The following is a 26,594-nucleotide window of genomic DNA, read 5'->3' as shown; positions in this document are numbered from 1 at the left end:
CCACAAACCAATAAACTAAGATCCCTAATTGTCATTGTAACTTAAGCATGTATGTGGAGACATACATGTGGATCATGCCTTAAGTGATAACCAAAATGGTCTGTAGTATATGGATATAGGAGGGAAACCTTATCTTGATGACACTACGGATGTAGCCCGCTTTATAGATTGTTACAAGTGTTGTGACATGCTACAGATGGTCTGATCCTGATCGTTCATGTGGAGACATGTAAGCAGGGGCGTCCTATACAAAAGAGTTTGTATAAGATCGAGTCACAAAGTGTTATAGTCTCGTATATAACGTCGTTCATGATGGAGACTTCACTTCATTAGGATGACCATAAGTAACATGACTTTAATCTTGAGTGAGTTGGGAACTTCTGCCTTTGAGGGCGGTCCTTTGATTTGCATGGGTATGAGTGGCCAGATTACCGACTCAAACCTACCACTTTCGGAATTCGTCTGATTTGGGAGTTGGGAACTCAGCTACACAAGATGAAATTCACTCTTTCCCTGAAGCAGGGGTAAGTAGATAGATTGCTCCCTTAAGGGCTGATTCCGAGGCTTGAACGATGTGGCACCACACACCTTCTCATAGCCCGAGAGGTGTCCATTCATAGTAGAACTATAAGGTATTGTTCATTAGAGGGATCAGTGGTACTTAAGGAGTTAGATGTAATTACAGGAGCAAAACGGTAAATTGGCCTAGCTGTACTTACGAGCATCTGTGAAGGGTTATTGTACTGTTGATTGGTTATATCTGATGGACACAGAAATATATATGTGATGAAAAGAGTGCAACTGTCGATCTTTAGTGGAGTGTCCGACAGTTAACGAATGGTGGATCTCGTGGCTGAAGAGTTTAGTTAGTTATTCACGTACCGTTGGAGCTTCAAGCTACAGGTCCATAAGGTCCCCTTGGTAGATCAATGGATTCAAGTTGAGAATCAGTTTTTAGGTCAGAGTGAAGTTTTCAAATTGATAAGAGGGAGTTTGATTATATATGATATGATTAAACTTGATCAATTATATATGATATAGTTGACATGATGTATGAGATATATTAATTAGAAGAAAAGGAAATAAATATGATTTATATCTAGTGGAGGAGAAAAGGACTATGGTTTATATATTGCATATGATGTGATATTAAAACTATAGGTTATAAATATAATATGATAAGTTAGTTATTATGTTTATTTATAATTAAAATAATTATGAGATAATTGTTGGTGATTTTCTCCATAACCGTGCATGAAAGTGGGAGGTTGCATTCAGTTTTCATGACTGAAAGGATAAAATGATTTTTTTTTTTTCATTTTTTTAAAGAATCAGATAATCGCATATTGGTTATACATTGTCTATCATTTAGCTAATGAGAGCCTACACGACAGCTTAAGCTTTCCTAAACGATCGTGTACACTCGCAATTTCCTAAATGATCGTGTAGCTTTTATTAAGCGATCGCGCACGAGAGAGCGAGATTACCTAAACGATCAACCTACTTACCTAAACGATTGTGCACCTTTTCGAAACGATCAAGCACCAGTCTATATGATAGACTCTAAACTCTCTTAATTATTTGGTCGTTGAATATGATCGTGTTTCCTCCTTCACTCTACCAAATCCAACAGAGCCCACACCTCCTGGATTCTCACTCCAAGAATACCAAGGTCACTAAGTGGTGGTGTCCAAGCTACTTCTTGTTCGTGTAGAAGTCTGTTCGTGTGCCGAGCGACAGTGAGAAATTTGGTAAACGATTGGCTTGGCATTATAGTGACAGCGAAAGGGGTTGTTCTTGACGAGAGCGAGAGATAAAGAGAAGAAAAGTTCTTCAAAGGTGAGTCTCTTGTTCTTTTTGTATTTAATTTGTTGAAAGCATGCTGTAATTTATTCTGTGATGCATAACTTGTATGTATGTTTTGTGAATGCTTGTATTTCTGTCACAATGAATTTGGAACGATATTGCTTCCACTCATAGGTCCTCTTTGATAAGAGTTCCTTCAATTAGTATCAGATCCAGGTTACTGATATTCCAAATCCATTATTATATATAATAGAATTTGCATTCTTAGTGGGTAAAGCATGTTTGCACTGTTTAAATGTTAAATAGTTTTGTGGATGTGGATTAATGAAGTTTCCTGGGATGATGCCTCTGGTTATTTAATTTTTTTACATTCAAAGTTAACTGCAAGGGCCCTTGTGTTTTTGGGCATATTAACTTGCTATCGAGTCTGTAAATTCAAAGAGTTTGAGTTAGTGTGAGTCTCTCGTGATGAGGCTTCAAGGCAAGGAGTTGTACTATACTTCGAGGAAGAATAAGACCAAGCGTTGTTCAGATGTAAACGATGGGGTAAGCGATCGTTGAGTATGAGATACTCGACAACAAGGTGAACGTGCATGCACTAAACGATTGTGTAGCTCAGCAAGCTTCATCACTTAGTCACTGACTACACGATCGTAGAGTAAATGTTACTTAAGCGCTTGTTCTATGATCGTCTAGACGATCATGCTTCACAGCAATGTCGTCATCTAAACAATCGTTTAGACTTGCATGTTTGACTTTGGTTCGCTAAACGATCGAGTGCCTCATGCTTCATCGCATTGTAAATGGTACTCGATCGTAGCTAAACGATTGTGGATACTTGGCCAGTTTACTAAACGATCAGGGAGGTTTCGCCTGAGCGGTTCAAGACTCGGTTCGCTTGTGAACCAGTTTGCTCGATGGAGTTATGTAATAGATAGATTTTTTTTTATTTTGAGGCTGGTCATCCCGGTCCATTAGTCTTTGGTGAATGTACATAAGATGTATGTTTGATTATATGTCATATGGTATGCCATATAGTTGAAATCCCACCTTAGATTATGCAATAGTCATGCATCATCTCTATATTGTAAATGTTATGATATAGTAGTTTGCATGATTTAAATTACATAAGAGCATGCTCATGCATCATATAATAGAGTTATATTCATGCATGCATCATCTTTATATTATAAATGTTATAGTATAAGGGTGTATGGAAGCATGTTTGCTTTGTTCATTACTAAGTATATAAAAATTACCAAGTATATAAAAGTTATATATAGTAATGAATGGACATTACATGAAGCATGACATATAGGTTAAATTTATAAGAGTTATAAATACCTAGTTGTGCATGGCAATGTGAATGGGTTTTGGTTGTTTCTTTTATAAGTGTTATAAGGGAAATTAGAACTCAAATCAATAAGAAAGACATGCATGCGAAATTAGGCTTGAATTATACTTGGTGGAGATAGATCTAAGATCACAGTTCTAATGAGATTAGAAACATAAGGTTTAATCTTTTAATTAGTTTAATAGGATTAAATTGACTAATAAAAGATTAATTAAAAGTGTAGCAAATCTATCTATAAAGGACCTTTTGTCTAAGGCGGGTTCTGTCTAAGCTAGGGTACTTAAGCTGACGGAAACGAAACACCCCTACCTGGGAACCTACCTAAAAAGGTGAATTAGATAGATTTGATGCATGCATGCAAATTTGAGGACAGTTCGTTAAAGAGTTGAATGGGATTACTTGAACTTGTTTAATTTTAAAGACAAGAGTTGTTTTTTTAGCAAATTAATCTGACTTAGATAAAACCAGTAGCCGGATGGTCTAAGTTAATGAACCCCTAAGTAGAACATTCAGTGCGAGGTACTTGGGGTATATGATACTTTATTTAAACCTTTTCGCGTTTCTCCCTTTATGTTCACACCGTGAGATCTATCCTCGACCTCGTGGCACCCTAGGAGTGTCCCCCTAAATGATGGTTTTTGGGTAGGTTAATATTAAGGTGACTGGAGAGAATGTTCATAGTAAGTGGGAGCGGGACGTGCGACAACATATCCCATGGTCTCTCTCGTTAGGTTGGATAATGTTTCTATGCATCGCTGCGAGGCACCCTGAGAGTGTCCCCCTATAGGATGGCAGTTTTGCACGACTCTTTATCTGATCTCCTGTATAGGATAAGGTCCCTTTAGTCTCTTGTCCTGATCTATTTTTTTCCTACGGTGGGCACATTAAGCCGAGACTCTAAGACCGAAAATTAGGGGTTACACTTATGCAAAATTATTAAGGGTTAACAATTCTGGACCGAAAAAATTGTGACTGTTAGGGTCAGTTACAAGAGTTGTTTCTGCCTCATTGAGGCATCATTGCGAAATAGATGTCTTTTCACTTAGGGTACATGAAAACTATTTTGCTAAAACTAAAATTGGTGTTAAAATGTGGTATTGCATAGACTTATTAAGTTTGTTCATTTTTCAGCAACGTAATTATGGCTACAGCCACATTAGATCTATTAATCGCCAAACTGGCTAGTGAAAACTACGTTAATCGGGAGCACACGATCACAACCATTTTAATCATCGATGACCTGAGGTTCGTCCTTACGAAAAGTATCCTCCTATTCTACCTCAGAACGCCACTCGAAATATACGAGAGGCCTATGAAAGATGAACACAGGTGAACGAGCAGGCTCGAGCTTACATCTTGGCCAGTCTTAACGACGCTTTGGACAAGAAGGATGAGCCTATGGTCTCAGTGCGTGAGATCATGGAGTCCCTGTGGGGGATGTTTGGACAACCATCTGGACAGCTCAAGCATGAAGCTCTCAAATGCATATTTAACTCCAAAATGGAGGAAGGCACCTCTGTTCGTGAACATATGCTTAATATGATGGTCCATTTCAACGTGGCGAAGATGAATGGGTCACGCATTGATGAGGGTAGCCAGGTTAGCATCATTCTGCACTTGTTGTCAGATAGCTTCTTGCACTTTGTCAGTAATGTGATTTTGAACAAAGTGGACTATACCCTTACAACTTTCCTCAACGAGTTGCAGACATTCTAATTCTTGCTGAAAAGTAAGGGAAAAAAGATTGGTGAGGCAAATGTTGTCTCATCATCGAATAAGTTCCATAAGGGTTCAACCTTAGGAACTAAGTTTGCACCTTCTACTTCTAACACTTCTAAGTGGAAGAAGAAAATAAGAAGGGTGGTAAGGGGCAGGGGAAAACACCTGCTAACCCACAGCTTGTCGCTCAACGAGGAAGGCGACCAGCGTCCGGTGACAAAGGAAAGTGTTATCCATTGTAACCATGATGGGCACTGGAAGCGAAATTGTCCATGCTGGATAAAGGAGAAGAAGCTAAGGCCAAGACAAAACAAGGTAAATATGATTTACTAGTTTTGGAAACCTGTTTAGTGGACAATGATGATTCTACCTGGATTATTGACTCTGGAGTCACTAATCATGTTTGTTCTTCTTTTCAGGGAATTAGATCCTGGCGGCAGTTTGAGGCTAGAGAGATGACGATGCGAGTAGGCACTGGGCACGTCGTCTCAGTTGTAGTAGTGGGAGGGCTCCAGTTGACTTTACAGAAGAAGTTTATAATTTTGAATGATGTTTATGTAGTTCTCGAGTTAAAGCGGAACTTGATTTCTGTAAAGTTTCTGATTCAATGTAATTATACTTTTAATTTTAATTTGAATAAAGTGTTTATTCATAAAGATGGAGTTGAAATCTGTTCAGCAAATCTGGAAAACAACTTGTATGTGCTAAGGCCATTAGCAACGAGTTCCCTCCATAATATAGAGATGTTTAAAACTGTTGTAACTCAAAATAAACGACAAAAAGTTTCTCCTAAGGAAAATGCCCAACTTTGGCACCTTCGATTGGGGCACATCAATCTCAATAGGATTGAGAGGTTGGTGAAGAATGAACTTCTAAGTGAGTTAGAGGAAAATTCTTTACCGGTGTGCAAATCTTTCCTTGAGGGCAAGATGACTAAAAGACTTTTTTCTAGAAAAGCTAATCGAGCCAAAGAGCCTCTAGGGTTAGTGCATTCTGACCTTTATGGTATGATGAATGTGCAAGCCAGGGAAGGCTATGAGTATTTCATCACTTTTACTAATGATTACTCTCTGTATGGGTATGTTCATTTGATGCAATGGAAGTCTGAATCATTTGAAAAGTTCTGAAAGTTCAAAACCGAAGTTGAAAACGCATTGGATAGACGGATTAAGACACTTCGATCAGGTCGGGGTGGAGAGTTTTAGATTCGGAGTTTCAGAACTATATGATAGACCATGGAATCGTTTCACAACTCTCAGCGCCTGGTACACCTCAACATAATGATGTAACAAAGAGGAGAAACAAAACTTTGTTAGACATGGTTCGATCGATGATGAGTTACGCTTCCTTACCGGACTCGTTTGGGATTTTGCAGTGGAGACTGCAGTGTATATCCTCAACTGTGTTCCTTCCAAGAGTGTTGCGAAAACACCTTTGAAGTTGTGGAATGGGCGTAAAGCTAGTTTGCATCACATCCACATATGAGGTTGCCTAACACATGTGCTTGAGGCTAATCCAAAGACATTGGAACCACAGTCGAGGTTATGCCTCTTTATAGGCTACCCTAAAGGTACATGAGGAGGTTACTTTTATGATCCTACAGAAAACAGAGTGTTTGTGTCGAGGCACGCTACCTTCTTGGAGGAGGATCATATGAGGGAGCACAATCCACGTAGTAAGATCGTGTTGCATGAAGTTTTCAACGAAACTACTGAAACTTCGACAAGAGTTGTCGAAGAACCTATTTTGTCAACAAGAGTTGTTGATGGAAGTTCATCCAATAGGTCAGTTCCACCTTGAGAGTTGAGGGAATCTCAACGTAGTGGAAGGGTTGCGAACCCACATGTTTGCTATATGGGTTTCACGAAAATCCTGGCTATGGTAGCCATGGCGAGATTGAGAATCTGTTGTCTTATCAGAAGGCAATGAAGGATGTTGACCGGGATCAATGGGTTAAATTCATGGATCTCGAGATGTAGTCGATGTACTTCAACTCAGTATGGGGTCTTGTAGATCAGTCTAATGGGGTAAAATCTATAGGTTGCAAATGGATCTACAAGAGGAAACGAGGTGCCGATGGGAAGGTACAAATCTTCAAGGCTAGACTTATGGCAAAGGGTTATAAGCCAAGAGAAAACAAAACCTTAGTTGCGTCCTCAACAGGATTGAAAAACTTGCGATAATCTTTTCCCTTAACCTGTTTCACTCTACATTTCTATCCACAAGACTTGCCATCACATTCACTCACGCACATCTTGCACAATTTCAGCTTTATTTGTTACCTGTTTGTTCATTTATCATCACATTTTACTCTCTAGCACTTCACAATTATAATTTGTTTACGGTCACACATATCACTTCATTGTCGCACAAACATCGCAAATCCCCGTGTTCGAACTCAGATTATTCTGAGAAACTCGTGGTGAAATTATACTTGGCTTCATCGCGAGAAAACTTGTGACACGCATAACACTATCTGAACGCATCAATTGGTATTTTACAGTAAACTCTGCAGCATCGCATATATCATCTGTTAGCGTGATTAAGACATCGCATATCAATTTTGCGTTGGCATTCCAAACAGAATAATCTTCTTATCTAATTGATTTTCTTCTTCTGCTTTATATTTAAAAAACATACTATTAGCTTCATCTTTAAAAGATATATTTTAGTATATCTAGAGAAATCATCAATAAAAGATATGTAATAACTTTTCCCGTCTGTACTTGTGGTGTTTTTTAAATCATCTAAATCAGAATGAATCAATTCAAACAATTTTGTACTTCTACAGGTGACAGGTTTAAAAGGTTTCTTAATAAACTTTTCTTCCACACAAACATAATATTTACTAAATTCACATGTTTCAGATGCATTGATCAGTTTTAATTCTTTAAGTTTCTTGACCAATGCAATATTCACATGACCTAATCTATTGCCACCCATGGACTTTTAATTGACCAAATGGATATAAAAAAAACTACTTTTCTTAATGGTGATCTAGAAGAAGAAATTTATATGGTACAACTTGAAGGCTTTACAGTTGCTGGTTATGAAAATAAAGTATGTAAACTTAAAAAAATCTCTTTATGGTTTTAAATAAGTTCCCAAATAATGGTAAGAAAAATTCAATAATACTTAAAATAAACAATGGATTCAAGGTGAATTCCTCTGATACGTGTGTTTATTCAAAATTGTTTGGAGTAGAGTGTGTGATTGTATACTTGTATGTTGATGATATATTCACTTTTGGAACAAACATAGAGGTAATAAGTAGTACCAAGTTATTATTATCGCTGCACTTTGAAATGAGAGATCTAGGGAAGTTGACGTAATACTTGGTGTTAAAATAAGAAAAACTGAAAATGGTTTTTCTCTTTGTCAATCACACTATATTGAAAAATTATTAAAGAAAATTGACTGCTTTGATGATCCTCATGTAAGAAACCTTGCGATGCTAGTATAAGTCTTAGGAAAAATGAACGAAATAATGTGTCTCAATCTCAGTATGTAAAGATTATAGATAGTGTTATGTGTGTAGATTTAGTAGATACACACATAATCCTAATAAAAATCGTTGGGGTGCTCTTCATCGTTTATTGAGATATCTTAAGGGCACAATAGATTATTGTTTGCATATCAATAAGTTCCCTCCTGTGTTAGAAGGTTATTGTAATACAAATTGGGTAACAGGTAATGACGAGGTCAATTCTACTAGTGGATATGTATTCTTACTTGGAAGAAGAGTCATATCATGGAAGTCTGCAAAATAGACGTGCATAGCTAGATCCACTGTGAAATATGAATTTATTGATCTAGACTTGATGATCCATTGCCCTTTAAATGATCCATAGCTCTTTCTTTTAGGTGGTCATGATATGGATTTGATGGATAATGATGAAATCTTCATAGCTCAATATTTGAGTAGTTTGTCTTTGATAAACTTGATGAAGTTGGTCCTAGTACGGACCAAATGATGGAATCTTTATAGTTCAGTTTTGAGTGGTTCGTCTCTAATAGACTTGATAGTGAAGGTGTGGTGGCCTTCTACGAAAGAGTTTAAGGGTCTCTTTCTAGAGCTTTCAAGGTTACCCGAGGTTTATGTGCATGGTCTTAATTAGCACACCTTATTGCAGAATCAAGGAAAAATACTTGGAGTAAAACGTGTTATGGGAGTCTCAACTGATGTTATTGAAAATTCAGGAGGTAACTTACTTTTTCTAATGAACTTGTTGTGCCGCTTCACTATGCATCAATTTAGATCGTTAGATATTGGTGTTTAAGTTTGATCTTCTATCTTTGCTCAAACAATTTCTTCAAATATTTTGTTTTACTTTAATTTTGCTGTAGCAATCATTTGTGGGAGATTGTTAGAAATGACTATTGGGCTTAGGCCCATAGCGAAAGTTAAAAGGAAATGGAGAATGTTGTCCAACATTGGAGAATTAAGCAATGCCAAAAAAGTACAAATATCAAAGGCATGCTAAAGGTAACTCCAAAGCATAGTGGTGATAGAAGTATAACTTTTTCACCGTGAGCGCGCTGCCGCTATCGTCCGTCCGATTGGACGTGCATGTTTGGGTAACTGCACTTACGCGAAAAGGAAATAACTTTTTATTACTTGTCCGTTTCTCTTCTCCTCAATCCTAGCCGTTTCATATCTCCATCTTCTTCATAAATCCATACCCCGATTTGTAAGAGGACATCATTTTTCTTATTGTTTTCTATCTTCCTTTATCTATTATAAGCACTATTTTCTCTCGATTTCAATCCATTTTTCAGTGAATGCACGCCTAAAATTGGATCTTGTGTTAATCTTAGGGAGCAACCGCACAACGACTGTCGTTGCGGTCGCGCCGTAATTGCTTTTAGGACCGTGATTCTTTTACGACATAACAAATGTTTGATATCCAAATTTCACTTTAAACTTTTATAGTGCAAGTTATACTTTGTGGCAAGTTTTCATTCGAGAAGTTGTTGGAAAAATCATTATTCGGTAAGCTTAGTAAATTATACAATAGATATGTGATTGATATGAGATTTAGACTAATATGACAAAAAAAAAGGTTTAGATTTTTAAAATATACGGGGTTATTTAATATAATGACCAATTTTATGCATTAAATCCAATTTAGTTTTGTGCAAATTGTAGTTTCGTTAAATTGGGAATCTTTTCCTTTGTAGTCTTGACATTAGAACGAGTACGTTAGTGAAATTTAAATAAATGATCAAAATTATTTATGATTCAAATGGATGAAATTTAAAGTTATGATAAAAGTAGAAGCAACTCGTCAATTTTAAAATTTTAAAATAAAAATTTGATTTATTTTCAAATATAGGAAAATGAGTTCGTTTATTTATAAATATAGTAAAATATCATTATCTATAAGTGATAAATACTAATAGATTTTGAAAATATTTTAAAAATTTTTACTATTTTCAACAATTATCCTTAAAAAAAATACTTACGAATTATAAAGTACATATTGATCAAAATAACTATAACAACTCATATTCATGGTTAAAAGAACAAAAAGTTCTTTTTAAGTACAACAATAAAAGGGATTTGAATCAAATCTCGTGATCTTTAACACAACCAAGTAAAACTATGTTCCCTTTAGTGTCTCAAAAAGAAGATATAACATGAAACATGAAATCAAATCATCATCAAATCGAGTATGTAATCATGGAATCATTAAGATTAGTTTACAAGTGCGTGTTTGAGAATGATTTTGATAATGTCAAAAAAAACTTTTGTCATATTTAAAGATCACTCTAAAATACACATTTAATCCATCAAAATCAATTCAATGTTTAATTTTGTATTATTAAACCAATTTTTCATACCATTAAAATTAATTTTAAATGATTGATAACATTTTTCGAGTGCTTTTAGAAATGATAAAAGCGATGTTAACAATTTCATATCACTCCCAAACATAAGATAAGATTTATCCTATTTTCCTCATAAGTTCAAGACAATAAAGATAAAGGATCTGAACCATAGGCCTTTTGGTCATAACAAGTTGGATTATGTTGGCCTTGACGTTTGAGTGTTGGTATTTGAAGTTTTTCCAAAAATATATTAATGTCTTAACATTAGTCTAGAAATAAAGCATATTGTAAGTTTGTTGACTTTATTTTTTAAGTTCAATAATTGCGAGAGTGAGTGATCGAACTATTGACCTTTAAGGTGATATTTAATGTTTTATCTAGTGAACTACGCTATAAAGTATTATTAAATTTGAAATTACATTTTGGGATAAATATCCTTTTGGTTATTGAGTTTCAAGAATAGGTGCGTTTAGGTTTACCAAACCGTAATGAAAATTGGTGTAGATACATGAATCGTAATAAGCCTAAATCGTGAACACATTTGAATTGTTTTTTATCACGTTTACCTAGAATTATGAATATGTCACATTTTGCTGTTACCGTTTGTCTCTAACGATAACCGTAACAGTAATGGTAATGGTACAAATAACAATATATGTGACAAATTCATAATTTTTATATTGTTACAGTAACCATATTTGTAAGGATAGCGGTAAAGGTAGTGAATTCTACGTAATTTTTAACTGCAATTAGATTGAATACATTTTTTTCTTAGATCAGATTATACTCTTCGAACGAACTCCACGTCATAAAGTAAATAAATAATAATAAAAATAATTAATTGTAGTCCATCTTTAGACTAATGGATTACTTTTCACTCCATGTAAACACGGGTTAGTATAATCATATATTTTCCTTTAATTTCATACCATATTTAAAATGAAAAAGAAGAGATTTTTTGTGGCACCCGACGGTGAGGTGGTCAACAGAGAGCAAGGGAAAAGCTCGCGGACTTCTTCAGTCCTTTTTAGAGAGGGAAAGAAAAAAAAATTGTATATAAATGAAAAAATCAGGAAAGGTAATAATGACGTAATATAAAGCCGTTCCGTCATCTTCCTTCTTCTTCTCCGTCCTTCCTCTGATTCTAAGCTTGCGTGCGATCCCTCCGCTTCGGTGCAGCTCCTCAGGTACCAAATCCTCTCAGGATTTTCTTCTTTTTTCACTTTCTAAATCTTTACTCGCTGTTTTCCTTCCGCCGCCTCGCTGTCATCGGTGCCCCTTCCGGATTATGGTTCTGTAACTTTGTGTTGCTCCTAATTATTCTTCTACCTGCTCTGTAATAGTCGTTCACTTCGATTCTTGTTCTTGTGATTCCTGACTAATTTTTCACATTTTCTTGTTCGGTTTAATTGCTCTTTGGTCTTTACTTCCATCGGAATTTGATTTTCTTGCTCGATGAGGTTTTCTAATTTTTCCTATAGCGAGATGTTTACTAATTTCCACTGTTCTCTGTATCGCACTTGTATTAGTTGTTGAGAAATCTCGTTTATGCTTAGGATGTGACGTATTGATTTGCGGAAAACGAAAAACACGGTGTTTAGTTTCCTAATTCTTTCGTTTTTCTTGGATTATCTAAGCTAAGTTGCAAGAGTAATAATTAATGCAATGAATAATTCGATTTGATTGTTTTGTTTCTAAAGCTGATGATCTACTTGAGAAATTGTATTGTTCCTTTACGCAGGGAGGAAGTACTCTGGATGGTGGTTGTTTTAATAACATGTTAGTTATGTTTTGAGGAAGTATTTTTATTTTGAACTTAGTGTTGTTTGTTTTTCTTTTATTGTATTTTAGGGGCTGATTAGTAATGTTAAAAGAGAGGATCCACTGCCATGCAGATCTGCTGCTGTTGGCTACATATGCAGAATAAGTTTGAGTTACCATCCTGTTATAGTTTTTATCATCATTACAGTTCATAAACTTATTGTAAAGACGTATCAGCTTACTGGCTTCGGGCTTCAGTCCTTTCAGTTAAGTTGGTACCGTCTTTGCGTCATGCCATATTACATACAGAGACTTTATAATACTTGCAAAGCTGCATTGTCTCCTAATGGACCCGTGTCAGAAGAAGCCCTTGAGAAAGTCCGTGCCATGTTAGGTATGGTCTTTTGTTCACCCCATGGCTTCAGTTTGGTATTCAATTTTCATTTTATCCTCCTATCGTGATTTATTTTACCGTCAAAGATCTTGATTAAGATGTTTCATGAAATGGATTTTACTTGTTCCGACTGTCTTGCAAACCTTTTAGCAGTATTAGTATTATAGGACAATTAATTCAGATGGTGGTGGTTATACTAAAAATAGCTAAATAATATAAAATATCCCTTAGGGGTAGGCTTCAAGTAGGTTGAAATTCTGCCTTTATACTTCGAAGAGTTTCATTTTATCCTTGAACTTTGAAGTTATTTCAAAAAGTACAATGGAATAGTTTTTTGTTAAAATGAAGGACATAAATTGAGGCAACGACTAATTGTGAAAATTGAAAAATGTATGCAACATCATTTACAACTCAATATCAACTATAGAGAATTAAGATTGTTGGTACAATTTATTTCAACTCAATAGATGTTGTTGACATTACAACATCATTAGCATAATCAATCTTTACACATTAAGTACCACGTCAATTTACATGAATGATATTGTCAATGATGTCATGTATGAGTTTCATCTTTTACACAAGTCATTGTGCCAATTTTCATTCAATTTTTTTTCAAGAGTATTTTTGGAGCAATTTCAAAGTTCAAGGATTAAAATCAACGCCTAGGGGCATAATTGAAATTTATCTTAAAGTTTAGGGGTATTTTATAATTTAACATAATCAAAATATTCTACAACTAATTCATATATTGACAACTTTTAGTGTAAGCATCTACAGAAATGTCTTTGCAAGTCCAATTGGCTTACATTAACCTTGAGTAGTGGATTTAGTGCTATTGAGACAAGTGAACTAATCATTTCGTTTTAAAATTTTAACTTGTTAGTATCCTGCAGATTCTTGTTTCCATTGAAGAAGTCTTTGTGTAATTTCATTTGAATGAAATTCCCCCCCATATTTTTGTATCATTTCATATTATCAATGAAATTTTTTTCCTGTTAGAAAGAAAAAAAAATATGAAAAGATATTCTGAAACTTACACATCATACGTGGATGTGACACCTTTGCAAATCCAATTCGCTTACATTAACTTCAAGTTGTGGATTGAGTGCCATTGAGCCTAGTGAACTTCTGCATGATTTTTACTTCTTAGTATTATGGAGATTCTTATTTCCAATTGGAGATTCTTTTTGTAACTTCATTTGGATAGGATTTTCCCCGTATTTTGTATCATTTCATTTCATCAATGAGCCGAGCTTAGTAGTGTGAGCTTGTAACCCAAAAGGGGGCATTAAAGTGATTGGAGGTTGGTCCAGTCCACAGAGTAGTCTTTCCCCAAAAAAAAAAAAAAAATTCAACTCATCAATGAAAGTGTTTTCTGTTAAAAGTGGAAAGAATTGGAGATTTTGAAACTCATACATCATATATGGGATGGAGCATGCAACACATTTATTGTATGGTCAAGTAATCTTGTTTATGGCTTAAAATGGAATGACTTCTGGCATACGTTTGAAATACATTTGTTCGAGTAATCTGTTAATGGCTTGAAGTGAAGTGACTACCTGCCTACATTGAAAGTACAATGCAGTTATTGATGGTTCATGTTATTTGCTTTTGCTTGAAGTGAGGAGGGTACTGTGGCATATTACATGAAATGGTGGAGCAGACAAAGAAGATAAAAATGGCGAAGTTCAGAAATACCATCTTTATGTTATTCTGCCACAACATACTAAACATTTTGAAAAGTTAACATTCATTTTCTTTGAACATTGCATCCTTCTCTAAGTGCTCATCATATCTTTATGGGCCTATTTTTCTGGTAGTTCTGCACATTTAATCACAGACACTTTGATTGCAGAAAAAATCAAGCCCTCTGATGTTGGCCTTGAACAGGAGGCACAAGTAGTTCGTAATTGGTCAGGACCTGTGCAGGAACGTAATGGGAGACGGCAATCATTTCCACCAATTAAATACTTGCATTTGCATGAGTGTGATAGCTTCTCTGTAAGCATCTATGTTCTACTTACTTTTTATTGCTGGAAAGTAGAATCCTGGATAAATTATTTCTTGGCTAGACTTGTTCTACTGGAGAACAATTGGACTTAATGCCTCAGATGGTAATAACTAAATATTGCTATAATAACTCCTTTGCAGATAGGTATTTTTTGTATGCCTCCAACTTCTATCATACCTTTTCATAATCATCCTGGCATGACCGTGCTGAGCAAACTAATTTATGGTTCCTTACATGTCAAGTCATATGACTGGCTTGATCTTCCAGAACTTGATGATATTTCAGAAGGTTTGTTACTATTCTCATTGCACCCCATGTTCAGTTTTTATTTTGTTGATTTTCTAATTCTATATACACATTACACATGCCTAGAGAATTTATGTAATTGGAAGATATAATCTCCCTCATTGTTGTTCGTTCTTAAATAGGAAGTGGCTTTTTTTTGGAATATGAAATTATTGTCTGCTTGAAGCCTTGAACTGTATATTTTCTAATACAGGAAAATACCTTGCTTAATAAGCACACAAGCACATTTTCAAAGAATCAGTCTGAATGAGCCAATGGATTAAAAAGTTTATAATCCATTGAACAAAAGTATTATAATTATCAAAGAAAGAGAGAGAGAGAGAGACTTGGAATCATTGTTCCAAATCTCCCCACTCCAAATCATTAAAAAAATTATAAAATTTCTTTCTAGCCAAACCTCCCTCCATCGCATGGATAATGTTTTACCATAGTACTTACTTTTCATTTAAAAGGGAGGGACAAGAAGTTCTTCAAGATCCAGAGAAGCAGATTGAGGGAAATACCTAGTTATGTTAAATTCTTTGGGAAAGGCAGCCCCAGTGTCTAAATATAAGAGCAGTGAAGGAACAAATGGCATTGCTTTTCCACTTTCCTTCAGCATATTCTCGATGATATGCAGCTTTTAGGATATCTTCTTTGGAATTATATCCATCATGTTTATGGCGCATTTGGTTGCCAAAGACCATTGATGATTGGCTCGTGTAAGTTATTTCTGGGTGGAAGATGTCCAACAAGCTAACATTTTGTAGATTTGTGCGGTGAGAACATTATTATGGTACATTTTTTGAAGATAAGTTGTCCTCTTTTGAGCTTCTTTCTTTCTTCTTCTTCTTTTTTTTTTTTTTGGGAGAAATGTACAGCTCATCTCCTCTTGGTGGTGTTTTACTCACATTTGTAATTACAACCGTTCCAAAAAGAAAGGAGAAGAAAGTGATAACCAGCCGTCCAACATCATAAATTTTTTTTGTCAAAAGGGGAAAAAGGAATCTCCCTTGGAATTCCAGTTTCAATGTACTTGGAAACATTTTACTTCGTTGGAACCCTTTCCTTTACTAGGGGTGTTTTGGTGGAGGATAGTCTATAGGAAGATGAGGCTGATGAGCTTGGGATTTTCCCGAAGAAGTTTTTTGACTCCTCAGTTTCCAAATGGTACCGTGGCTTTTCAAGAAATGAATTACAGCTGCTTTCTCATTTCACTAAAATATTTTCAACAACCTCATCTTTTGTATAGGGAATCTGAAATAACCGGGGGTTGGAGGAGGTTATATTTTGAGGTTTATAAGCAACCAGGGTTTCGTCCAGAAACTTGCGAACCTACCTTACTATTCTGTTTAATAAAGAGATCCTTACAACTTTTCATGAATTACACCACAAATTTCCCGAGGAGCAACTGTTCTTGATATTGTTATGTTAGATGTAAAACCCCCATATGATTATTCACGTCATATTTCCTAGAAATCACCATGTGCCGTGAAGACTCCTTTTCTTGAGGATATTTGTGTGTGTGAATGTTGTGTGTGTGTGGGTTTTGGGGGGGGGGGGGGAATCCATTAGAACATCTGTTTCTTTTCAGCAATCTTAACCACTTCTGAAGATGACACAGAGTAAATAGCATGTTTTCAAATGCCAATTGAATGATCACTTTTTAGCAATCTTAACCACTCCTACAACCACCTCCGGCTACAAACTCCGACGAAAATCATCTTCGAAGACTACCTTCGAGCGAGCAACTCCAACGACCAACTCCAGGTTTTGACAACCACCTCCGACGACAAACTCTGGCAACCAACTCAAATACTACCTTCATGCCACCAAACTTCAGGTTTTGACAACTACCTCAACTACCTCTGACTAGAAATTTCAGTGAAAATCATCTTTGATGATTAACTTCGTCGACCACCTTCGCACAACCAACTTCAGGCTCTGGAAACCATCTCTGACGACCAACCCCAATACCTCCTTCATGCGACCAATTTCAGGCTCCGACAACTACCTCTGACTACAAACTCTTGGGAAAATCGTCTTCAATAATCAATTTTGACAACCACTTTTGACTGTTATAAGACTGATGACTATTAAAGTATGTTGTAGGGTTGTTGATTATATAAATAATAGTATTTTGCCTACATTAAGTGCAATATTTATATGTGAAATTTGTGAAATATATTTTTATTTAATTGAATTCACATAACAGATGAGTGTTAAGAATATTTGGAAAAGTATGTATCTTATAACAAAAATACCACAAAATGGAGATTTTTTCTTGCAACATTTTCTAGTAAGAATTAGTGAAAAATGGAGATTTGTTCTCTGACGATCGTCCAAATTTGGAGAAATTGAAAGTGAAATTGTTGAAGAAATGTGGTGGTATTCGATGGGTTGCTAAGATGATGGGGGAGATTCAATTTTAAAAAAAAAATCATGATAGAGTAAAAATACAGAGCAACAACAGGAAGAAGAAGAAGAAGAAAAACAAGAAGAAGATGATGAAATTTATAGAGAAAAATTAGGAATCAAAAGTGCTGATTTCTCTTTGGTTTCTGATTTTATTTAACCATATTTATGCAAGTAATGAAGTGGGTTAATTATTGTTCATTACCAAAAAAAAAAAAAAAAAGAAAGAAAAACTTTAAAAATTAAAAGAAAAAATTGAAAAAACCATATTTTATTCAAACAAAGGTGGATAGAATTATTGAATAAAAAAGTTCCAAAATAAAAATATGGATAAAATTATTGAATAAAAAAGTTTCAAAATAAAAATAGTAATCATAAAAACAAATTATTTAGAATATAAAAAAAATGCACCAGATACTCAAGATATATGAACTCAATTCTACATCCTAAATACAGACATATGAATTCAGACAAAATAATTCTGTACCCCAAACAAAGACATGAACTCCACAGACATGAACTTCAAATATCTTATCTTAACTCAGTGTCCCAAATAGTCCCTAATAGATTAAAGTGAGAATGGGCCAAATGTATTAGTCTGATTGTACAATGTAAATTTTCATGTATTTTAAACCTGGGACTTTATCACTTGTCATGACAAATGTACAATGGCAAATTTTAACAGATAAAAGTGAGAATGGAGCTTTTGTTCAATAGGATTTGGTCAATATCTTCATAAAATGTTGAAAAGAGAGATCAAAACTCAAAAGTTATTATAACATCTAATGTAAATTAAAAACTTGTAAAATTAGGAGTTAAAACAATGATATAAAATATATAAATCAAATCAACACATGGCCAGAAAGTAGGCGCTAAGAAAAGCTTATTGGTTCATGATTCAATCAATTGGACACTGCAGATTGATAAAATAAAAGAGGAGCTGCACGTTGGTGACCAAAACTTCATGGAATGCCTCAAAAAGTCATGAAAGACTTATTCTTCCTTTATACTCACTTGGTTTTACTCGAAACTGAACTAGGGGTTCCAGATTTCTGAAAACTAACTTTAGTTGATAAATTTCACGCTTGATGCTGTGTGTTCGTAAAAGTATAGATATTAAGATTGCTTGCTTGATGTAGATGATAAGACTTGAAACATGTAAAATAAACATATTTGAGTAGTAGTTCGAACGTTCTTACTTGAACAAGATCTTTTCTATAGGTTGTACATCTATGTCCTTGAGTTCTAAGGAGTTGTTTGAAATGTTTCTTTTAACTTTATTGTTTAGGATTTAATTGTTGCATCTCACTGTTCCATTCCTCTTGAGGTTGATGCTCATAGTAGTTTAATCTGCATTTTTAGATTTATGTGCTAACTGTAAATGGTGTCTTCACAGCTCGACCCGCAATGCTCGTCAAAGATACAGAGATGACGGCACCTACTCCGACTACTATTCTATATCCTACAAGTGGAGGCAATATCCATAGCTTCAGAGCCATCACACCCTGTGCTATTTTTGACATCCTTTCTCCCCCGTATTCATCAGAACATGGACGACACTGTACTTATTTCCGAAAATCTCCAAGGAAGGATCTTCCTGGTAATTCCATTTGCTCAATTCATTGAGCTTGTGCACGGTACGATTCCTCTTATTCTTGGTGTTGCTAATGCTGACACTTGTTCTTATTGGAATTTAGGTGAGGTTCAATTGGATGGAGATGGAGTTTCAGTTTCTGAAGTGACTTGGTTAGAGGAATTTCAACCTCCCGACAACTTTGTGATCCGGAGAGGGCAGTACAAGGGACCTGTGATTAGAACTTGATCAGTATTTGTGTTTTAGTTGTACCATACATTTGGGAAAACTGCATCTTCTAACTATGAATTATCGAGCGAAATTCCGGTACATGGGTTGTTCATAGCCATTAAAATAGTGATATTGACTGAATTAGCTGCGCATATTTGGCTTCCACATATGTTGCATTGCACCTAATTGATCTCTCTTCATTTATCTGTACCTTGCTTTACTTGCTATTATATTCTATGGGAATAGCTTCTGTTTTGGCTGGGGTAGTTGTTTGCCATGTGGGTTTAGTTTATTCATACCATTGCTTTCAGCAGGCAAAAAACCAAGATGCAACTAGCCTATAGGTTTCTTGATGATCATGTGACTCAGAAATCCTGTTCTCGCTTGGGAACAACTCATCACAATGCCCAAAATTTATTTCTATGAAACCAGTTTGGTTGGGACGACATGGGAAGGATTGTTTCATTTTCGGCTTTTATCGTATCCTTCTTTTTGGTTAACTGTTCATGTGTATCGTGTCCCTGGTTGTTATTAGCGATGCAAAAACAGAATTTGATAAAAAGGTCCGATGTAAATGGTTTTCATGTGAACCTTTTAAATTTGCCAAGAAGTTCTCGTCTAGGTTAGGAGTTGAATTTATTTTTTGAGTAACCAACTACTTTAAAAAATGTTGCTTTTTCCTATAAATTGTTCTCAAGGATAGTACCTTTTTTTTCCTCCTAGTATAGCTGCTGTGTTTTCTCATAACTTTGCACAAGCTACTCAACTACAATTTTATATAATAACTGTTCTGCAAAACAAAGTGTTGAATATTCTCTCTGTAACTTCATTCAATTTGAGAATTTAGATTAGATGCCTTTTGTATTTGATAAAGGGCAGAATGAAGAAGGGTGAGATAGAAAAAGGGATAAAAACCATGTTGGAATTAAAGAATGGTGAAATTGCAGAGTTTAGGGTTTAGTGTAACTTAGGCTACGGCTACCAATATGTAATGAGAAACGAAATTTGATTGGTTTTTATTACGTTTATTTAGAATTATGAATTTGTTAAATTTATTTTTACCATTACTGTTTAGAATGGTAATGGTAACAATAAATGTGATAGATTCATGCTTTTCATATTGTAACAATAACACTAACAATTTACTTGATCATTTTTACTCCTTAAATGGATTGGGCTTGATATTACAGATTTAAGAGTGGGTCTTAAATAAGATATCAGTCGAGATATGTAACACAAATAAACGTATCAAATGGTTTACAATTTTGATTATCATTGATTTATTAGATGATAAACATGACCACAACATTTGATTTCGTATAAAAGAAAGAGGAGGAAGTTTGAGTTGCTTGATCCTTCCTTAAAACATGGACATGTGATCTTCAACAAGACTGACATTCTAAAATACAATGGCACTGACTCACTTTCTCTGTATTGAGATCTCACAAAATGGCATTGTTTGCGGCGGCTCTTTTGCCAATGCTCACAAATTAGATTCCTTTTTTATACATCATCTTACACAGACACACACACTTTTCAAAATTATTATGCCCAATCAATAATCCTTACATCAGATACTATTCCAGCACACATATATTATTCCTCCCACCAATAATTAATCTTCTTCATTTCATGGGTTAATTTAATTAATTAACCTTCATTATTAAAGAAAAATACTATTCAACTTGACCTTCTGCTTTACAAATGCCTCTATTTATTTTAAAATTTACAATATTACCTTTGACATTTTTCCATTAGAATATTGAAATGGATAGCACTTTTAGGGCTAATAATTAAGTGTGTAACCATATTTTCAAAGAATTACAAATATATCAAAAGTCAGATTCATAATCAGTGATAGAGTTGGATCTAAGTTTTATTATATATATAAATCTTTTGCATTGTGTTATACCCATTAATACTTTGGGTCTGACTTTTATATTTATAAATGCTCCAAAATTCAACCATAGAACAATCTAACAATAACCTAAAATAATTTGGTGATTTAAATTTTCATTTTAGGTCACCATCACTGTCCTTCATCCAAAATTATGGAGAATTTCTGCTCCAATGGTCTTTTTCATATGTATATAAAAGGATATTTTTGAAATAATGGACAAAATCAAGAGGTTTCTTTAAACTTTTACTTGATATCTTCATGAATTATTTGCACAAAGTGGGGGGGATTTTTTTAATGACTCAGTTCTATAGTTTCGAACTTCCTTCTCAAGATTTTGAAGGAAAATAATATTGATTTAGTGACAAATCACAAAAACCAACATTAAAAATCTTTTTAATTAGATGTTTAGAGTGAGTTTTGGCAGTTTTCCACAGAAACGAACCAGTAGATTTAAAATTTAATTTAAAAATTTGCATGGGCATGAGCTATATATATATATATATATATATAATGGATCAAGTCCTCGATTAGATTAATAATTAGTTAATTTATAGTTATGGCTAATAGATCCAGCTAAGCAACGTCGTGTTTAGAATAAAATTTATTTTTAAAACTTTGCACTGTATAATCTTAATTCCAAGTTTTTTTAAAAAAATATTATTTAGATAATATCTTAATTCCAAGTTGGAAGTATACATACATATATACATACATATATATATATATTGCCAAAACTCATAAGCTAAAAGTTTGATTCTGAAAAAAGATTCCTTTGTCGCTTTGAAAGTGTATTGAATTACAACTAAAAGAGACGAAAAATGTCAACTCTTTTGTCTTCATAAATAACCTTAATTAGTAAATAATTCTTGTATGAACATTTTAATTAATCTCCTCAATATTATTTTTAGAGATCAAGATATTAATTGAAATTATTCCTTGTTTTGTTCCTCAATAATCCCACACGAGTCCCAATTCCCTCTCTTTCTCTCTCTTTCAATTCTCTACTTTAATTCTATGAATATTTGTCTTTCATTAATGAACTACCTAGAAAATATGCCCAATTCTCCCCCTACCAATATCTATAGCAATTAATATTCAAAATTTAAAATTTACCCTCATATAATTGAAAAAAATAAAAAATATAATTATGAGTTGTTTTCAAATAAAAGAAAATGAACAAATTTATTTACAAATATAATAAAATATCTATCAATAATAGACTGCTATAGACATAAATGTCTATTGTGGTCTATCACTTGTAGACTATGATATTTTGCTATACTTAAGAATTTTTTCACCATTTTCACCATTTAAAATAATTACTCAATAATATATAATATAACGAAAAATTATTTCAAATGATAAAATTGTTGAAAATATTTACGAGATATAACAAAATTTTAAAACTATCAATGATAAATGTTGATACACATCGATAGACTTCTGTCAGTGTCTACTGATGTCACCGATAGACACTGATAGAAGTCTATCAGCGTCTATCAACGTCTATCATTGATAGTTTTAAAATTTTTCTATATCTTGTAAATATTTTGGTTCAATTTTCTATATTTAAAAACAACCCTAATATAAATGACGATTTTTAAAAATAAAAAAAGTAAAAAAAACTATCTACACAAAATAGAAAAATTTTAATTTATTTGATAGAGGCCGATAGAAGTCTATCAATATCTATTAATGATAGAAACTTATAGAAATCTATCATTGATAGACGTTGATAGAAGTCTACAATGTCTATCAATATTTTTTTTTTATTAAATCTGTAAATAATTTGACATTTTTTTTATCTATAAAAAATTTCTCTAATATAAAAGTATTTTACGATATTTAATGGTGTGATCTCACACTCTCCCTACTCTACCTTCAAGTAAGCTCACAAAAATCCAAGTCAAAATTAGGTGTCTTGTAGCCTAACCTAATCCTTTTTATAGGAAAATATAATAAAAGCGACAACAATATTATTATTCTTTATTATTATTATTATTATTATTTTCTCTCTGTGGGTCTGCAGACAGCATTTTTATTTCCAAAGCAAATTATATATAAATAAGTGGGGGGTGGTGTTTGCACCTTATAATATGAGACAAAATATTGAAATTCTTTAGAAGATGCCTTGGAAAGTAAATTCTTGGACAATAGGAAAAGGGGAAAAATGTAAACATTACTTACACATATTTTAATTGACATATTGGAAGACAAAAAAAAAAAAATATATATATATATATATTTGCCATTTTAGTATTTTTTTTTTCAATTTTCACCTACCAACTTCAAATAATTAACCGACTTGATTATCAACATATAATATGAAAACTTTTTCATTAGGATGGGACACGAGTGGATATTGGAGAGAATTTCATCATCATTTTATCCTATTAAAACATATCTTAAATTTGATTGGATATAGTTAAGATGCTAATTTAACCCGTTTGATAATCATTTGATTTTTTATTTTTGAAAATTAAGCATATTTCATTCACATTTCTTACAATGATTTGCATCATTCTTAAGTAAAATGGTTGAACTTTTAGCCAAATTCTAAAAAGAAAACTTTTTGAAAACTGTTTTTTTTGTTCTCAAAATTTAGTTTAGTTTTTTAAATCATTGGTGAAAAATAGATAACAAAGAAAAGAATTTGGAGGTAGAAGCAGTATTTATAGAATTAATTTTTTTAAAAAAACAAAAAACAAAATGATTACCAAACAAAACTTTAATATTTTTGATATTATCTTCAAGATTCACCTTTTCTTGTATCTAGTAATTTTTATTTATTAGTACAAGAGACGATCCATGTGATTGAAGTATCTTTTTTAAAATATAGTTTTGCGTATAATATGGGATGTGAGAATTTAAACCACCTTTTGAGAAAAATAGAGAAAGTAGGAGATATCTTGATATCAAAGACGAAAATATCCGTAGATATGTCGATATCTCCGTAAATTGAAGGGTTTGACATTGATATTAAATATTTACGGATATCTTTAATATCTCTTATAAATGTTTGTAAAAAATTAAAAAGTCATCCATTTAATCTAATACGAATAAAAAATATTAATAATAGTATGCATAACTAAGTTTGAGAGTAAAAACAACTTAATGGTTAATCTAAATAAATTAAAAATTTATTTTACTTACAAAAGCATCCGTGGATATTGATATTTTATCGACATATCCATCGATATATCCCTAAAATTGAAGTCATGATATTGACATTGATATTTTAATCCTTGCTTGATATATCATGTCGTGTATAATTGAACTCGACATTTCTATTATGATGTCATTTTAAATTATTATTACTTTTTTTTAACAAGATTTTAAATAATTGTTAAACCTTAAGCCTAGGTTTATCGGAAAGAATAATCATGTTTGATTATATTATGTATGTTTGAATTTTCATATATTCTTTTCATTTAATATAGTACATTAAGATAGGTCTCATTTATTGGGACTTCATGTATTGGTTTATGATTATAAATCTATATGGGTGTTGGAGTATGACCAAAATCTTACATTGCTAGATAAGAGGAGAATTCCATGGAATATAAGTGAGAACAACTATGATATCTAATGGTATGAGATCTTTTGAGCAAAACAAAAAACAAAACCATAAATGGATAATATCATATAGTCATGGAGCTATGTTAGAGGGTTTGTCGTCCCTTGATAGTAGACAATGAGAATTATCCTTTCTTAATCACGCTTATTAAGTTTTTGTCAATTAACATAAAGGAAGTTTAGGTTCAAGTACGATTTATAAGTTTAAATTTTGACAAAAATAGAAAATTAAATCAATTAATTAAGGCACTTTTAAAGATAATTGGCATGTCACTCAATTCCTTTGAGTTTAGAGGTTCGATTCTACATCCCTACAATCATTATACTCGAAAAAAAAAGACAAAGCCCTATTTGATAACGATTGCGTTTTAAGTTTTAAGTTTTTGAATTTTATGCATTTTTTCTCCTTAATCTCTTACTATGAGTTTCACCTTTTCTAAAAGAATCATTTTAATCCTCAATCAAATTCTAAAAATAAAATCCATTTTTAAGGTCTCATTTGGTAATCATTTTATCTTTTGTATTTGAAAATTAAGTTTATAGACACTACTTTCAACTCCAAATTTCTTCATTTGTCATTTTTTTACCCTTCACCAATGTTTAAAAAACCAAGCCAAATTTTGAGAATTAGAAAAAATAGCTTTCAAAAAGTTATTTTTGTCTTTGGAATTTAGCTAAGAATTCAACCATTATAATTAAGAAAGACGCAAATTATTATAAGAAAGGTACATGAAATAGTCTTAATTTCAAAAATAAAAACAATAAATCAAATGATTACCAAACGGGACCTTAGTCTTTAAAATTCAGTTTAGTTTTTGAAAACATTAGAAAAAAGTGAATATAACAAAATAATGGGTTGTTTTTAAATATATAAAAATGAACAAAAATATTTACAAAATATAACAAAATTTTAGAATTATTTATGATTGACGTTGGTAGACACTGATAGAAGTCTATCAGTGTCTATCAACGTCTATCATTGATAGTTCTAAAATTTTGTTATATTTTATAAATATTTTCAACAATTTTACCATTTAAAATAATTTTCCTTATATATATATAAAAAAAAAAATTACCAAACAATTGTCCAACAGTAAGGTTAAGCATTATAGAGACCATGTCTTTAGCAACATGAATCTATCCTTGGCATTGGATGAACTATGAAGTGTTAGCATAAAACAAAAGATTTTATTTTTAATTAAAAAAATAAAAGTTAAAAAACCATCATAGGATAATCCTCAATGTAATTAATAAGAGAGACAATAATTAAGGTTAAACTTAAAAACAGATGGGGAAATATAGCCCTACCAAGTTTTGCAGTTGCATAGGTCAACTATATATTAAACTTCATCACGAGACAAACAGAAAAAAGAAAAGTAAAAAAATAAAAAAATAAAGACAAGCTGTCAAAGAAGAGAACAATCCAAGTAATTTTTTATTTTTTTTTTAAAGGCACATAAGAGATCACATGATTTTTGACAGTAGAAAGACCAATTCATCTTAAATATTTATTCATTTTTCTGAAATTAATTAATATATATATATATATTATAGAAGAAGTTGATATTGACAAAGACTCCAAATTTGCAAAAATATAAAAACTAATTTATAATCAATTTGGCCCATCCGACCATTGTCTTCCTCTGAGCCTTTTGTCCTCAAATTTATTTATTTATTTCTTTATTAAAATCAGCTACCTAAGAATATTTATATACATATACTCTTTAAGCTTCA

At 33.0% G+C, this 26,594-nt stretch overlaps 1 protein-coding gene across 2 annotated transcripts; it reads left to right on the top strand.

Moving 5' to 3' along the window:
* The first annotated feature begins 11,638 nt into the window (after positions 1-11,638).
* Positions 11,639-19,588, top strand: LOC120088865 (plant cysteine oxidase 5-like). Of its 2 annotated transcripts, none has more exons than XM_039046308.2 (6): positions 11,639-11,898; positions 12,563-12,866; positions 14,725-14,870; positions 15,021-15,168; positions 18,977-19,180; positions 19,278-19,588. In XM_039046308.2, the coding sequence occupies exons 2-6, from the start codon at positions 12,764-12,766 to the stop codon at positions 19,400-19,402; spliced, it is 726 nt and encodes a 241-aa protein (XP_038902236.1). In that variant the 5' UTR covers positions 11,639-11,898; positions 12,563-12,763; the 3' UTR covers positions 19,403-19,588. The 2 variants fall into 2 exon arrangements, with proteins under 2 accessions (XP_038902236.1, XP_090161939.1); XM_090305813.1 differs by having other exon boundaries at positions 11,892-12,002.
* Positions 19,589-26,594: the final 7,006 nt, after the last annotated feature.

The sequence above is a fragment of the Benincasa hispida genome, chromosome 10, assembly GCF_027475165.1.
Source record: "Benincasa hispida cultivar pf3 chromosome 10, pf3_genome.v1.1, whole genome shotgun sequence".
In the NCBI taxonomy this organism is placed as follows: Eukaryota; Viridiplantae; Streptophyta; class Magnoliopsida; order Cucurbitales; family Cucurbitaceae; genus Benincasa; species Benincasa hispida.
This window is presented reverse-complemented; position numbering and strand designations above follow the sequence as displayed.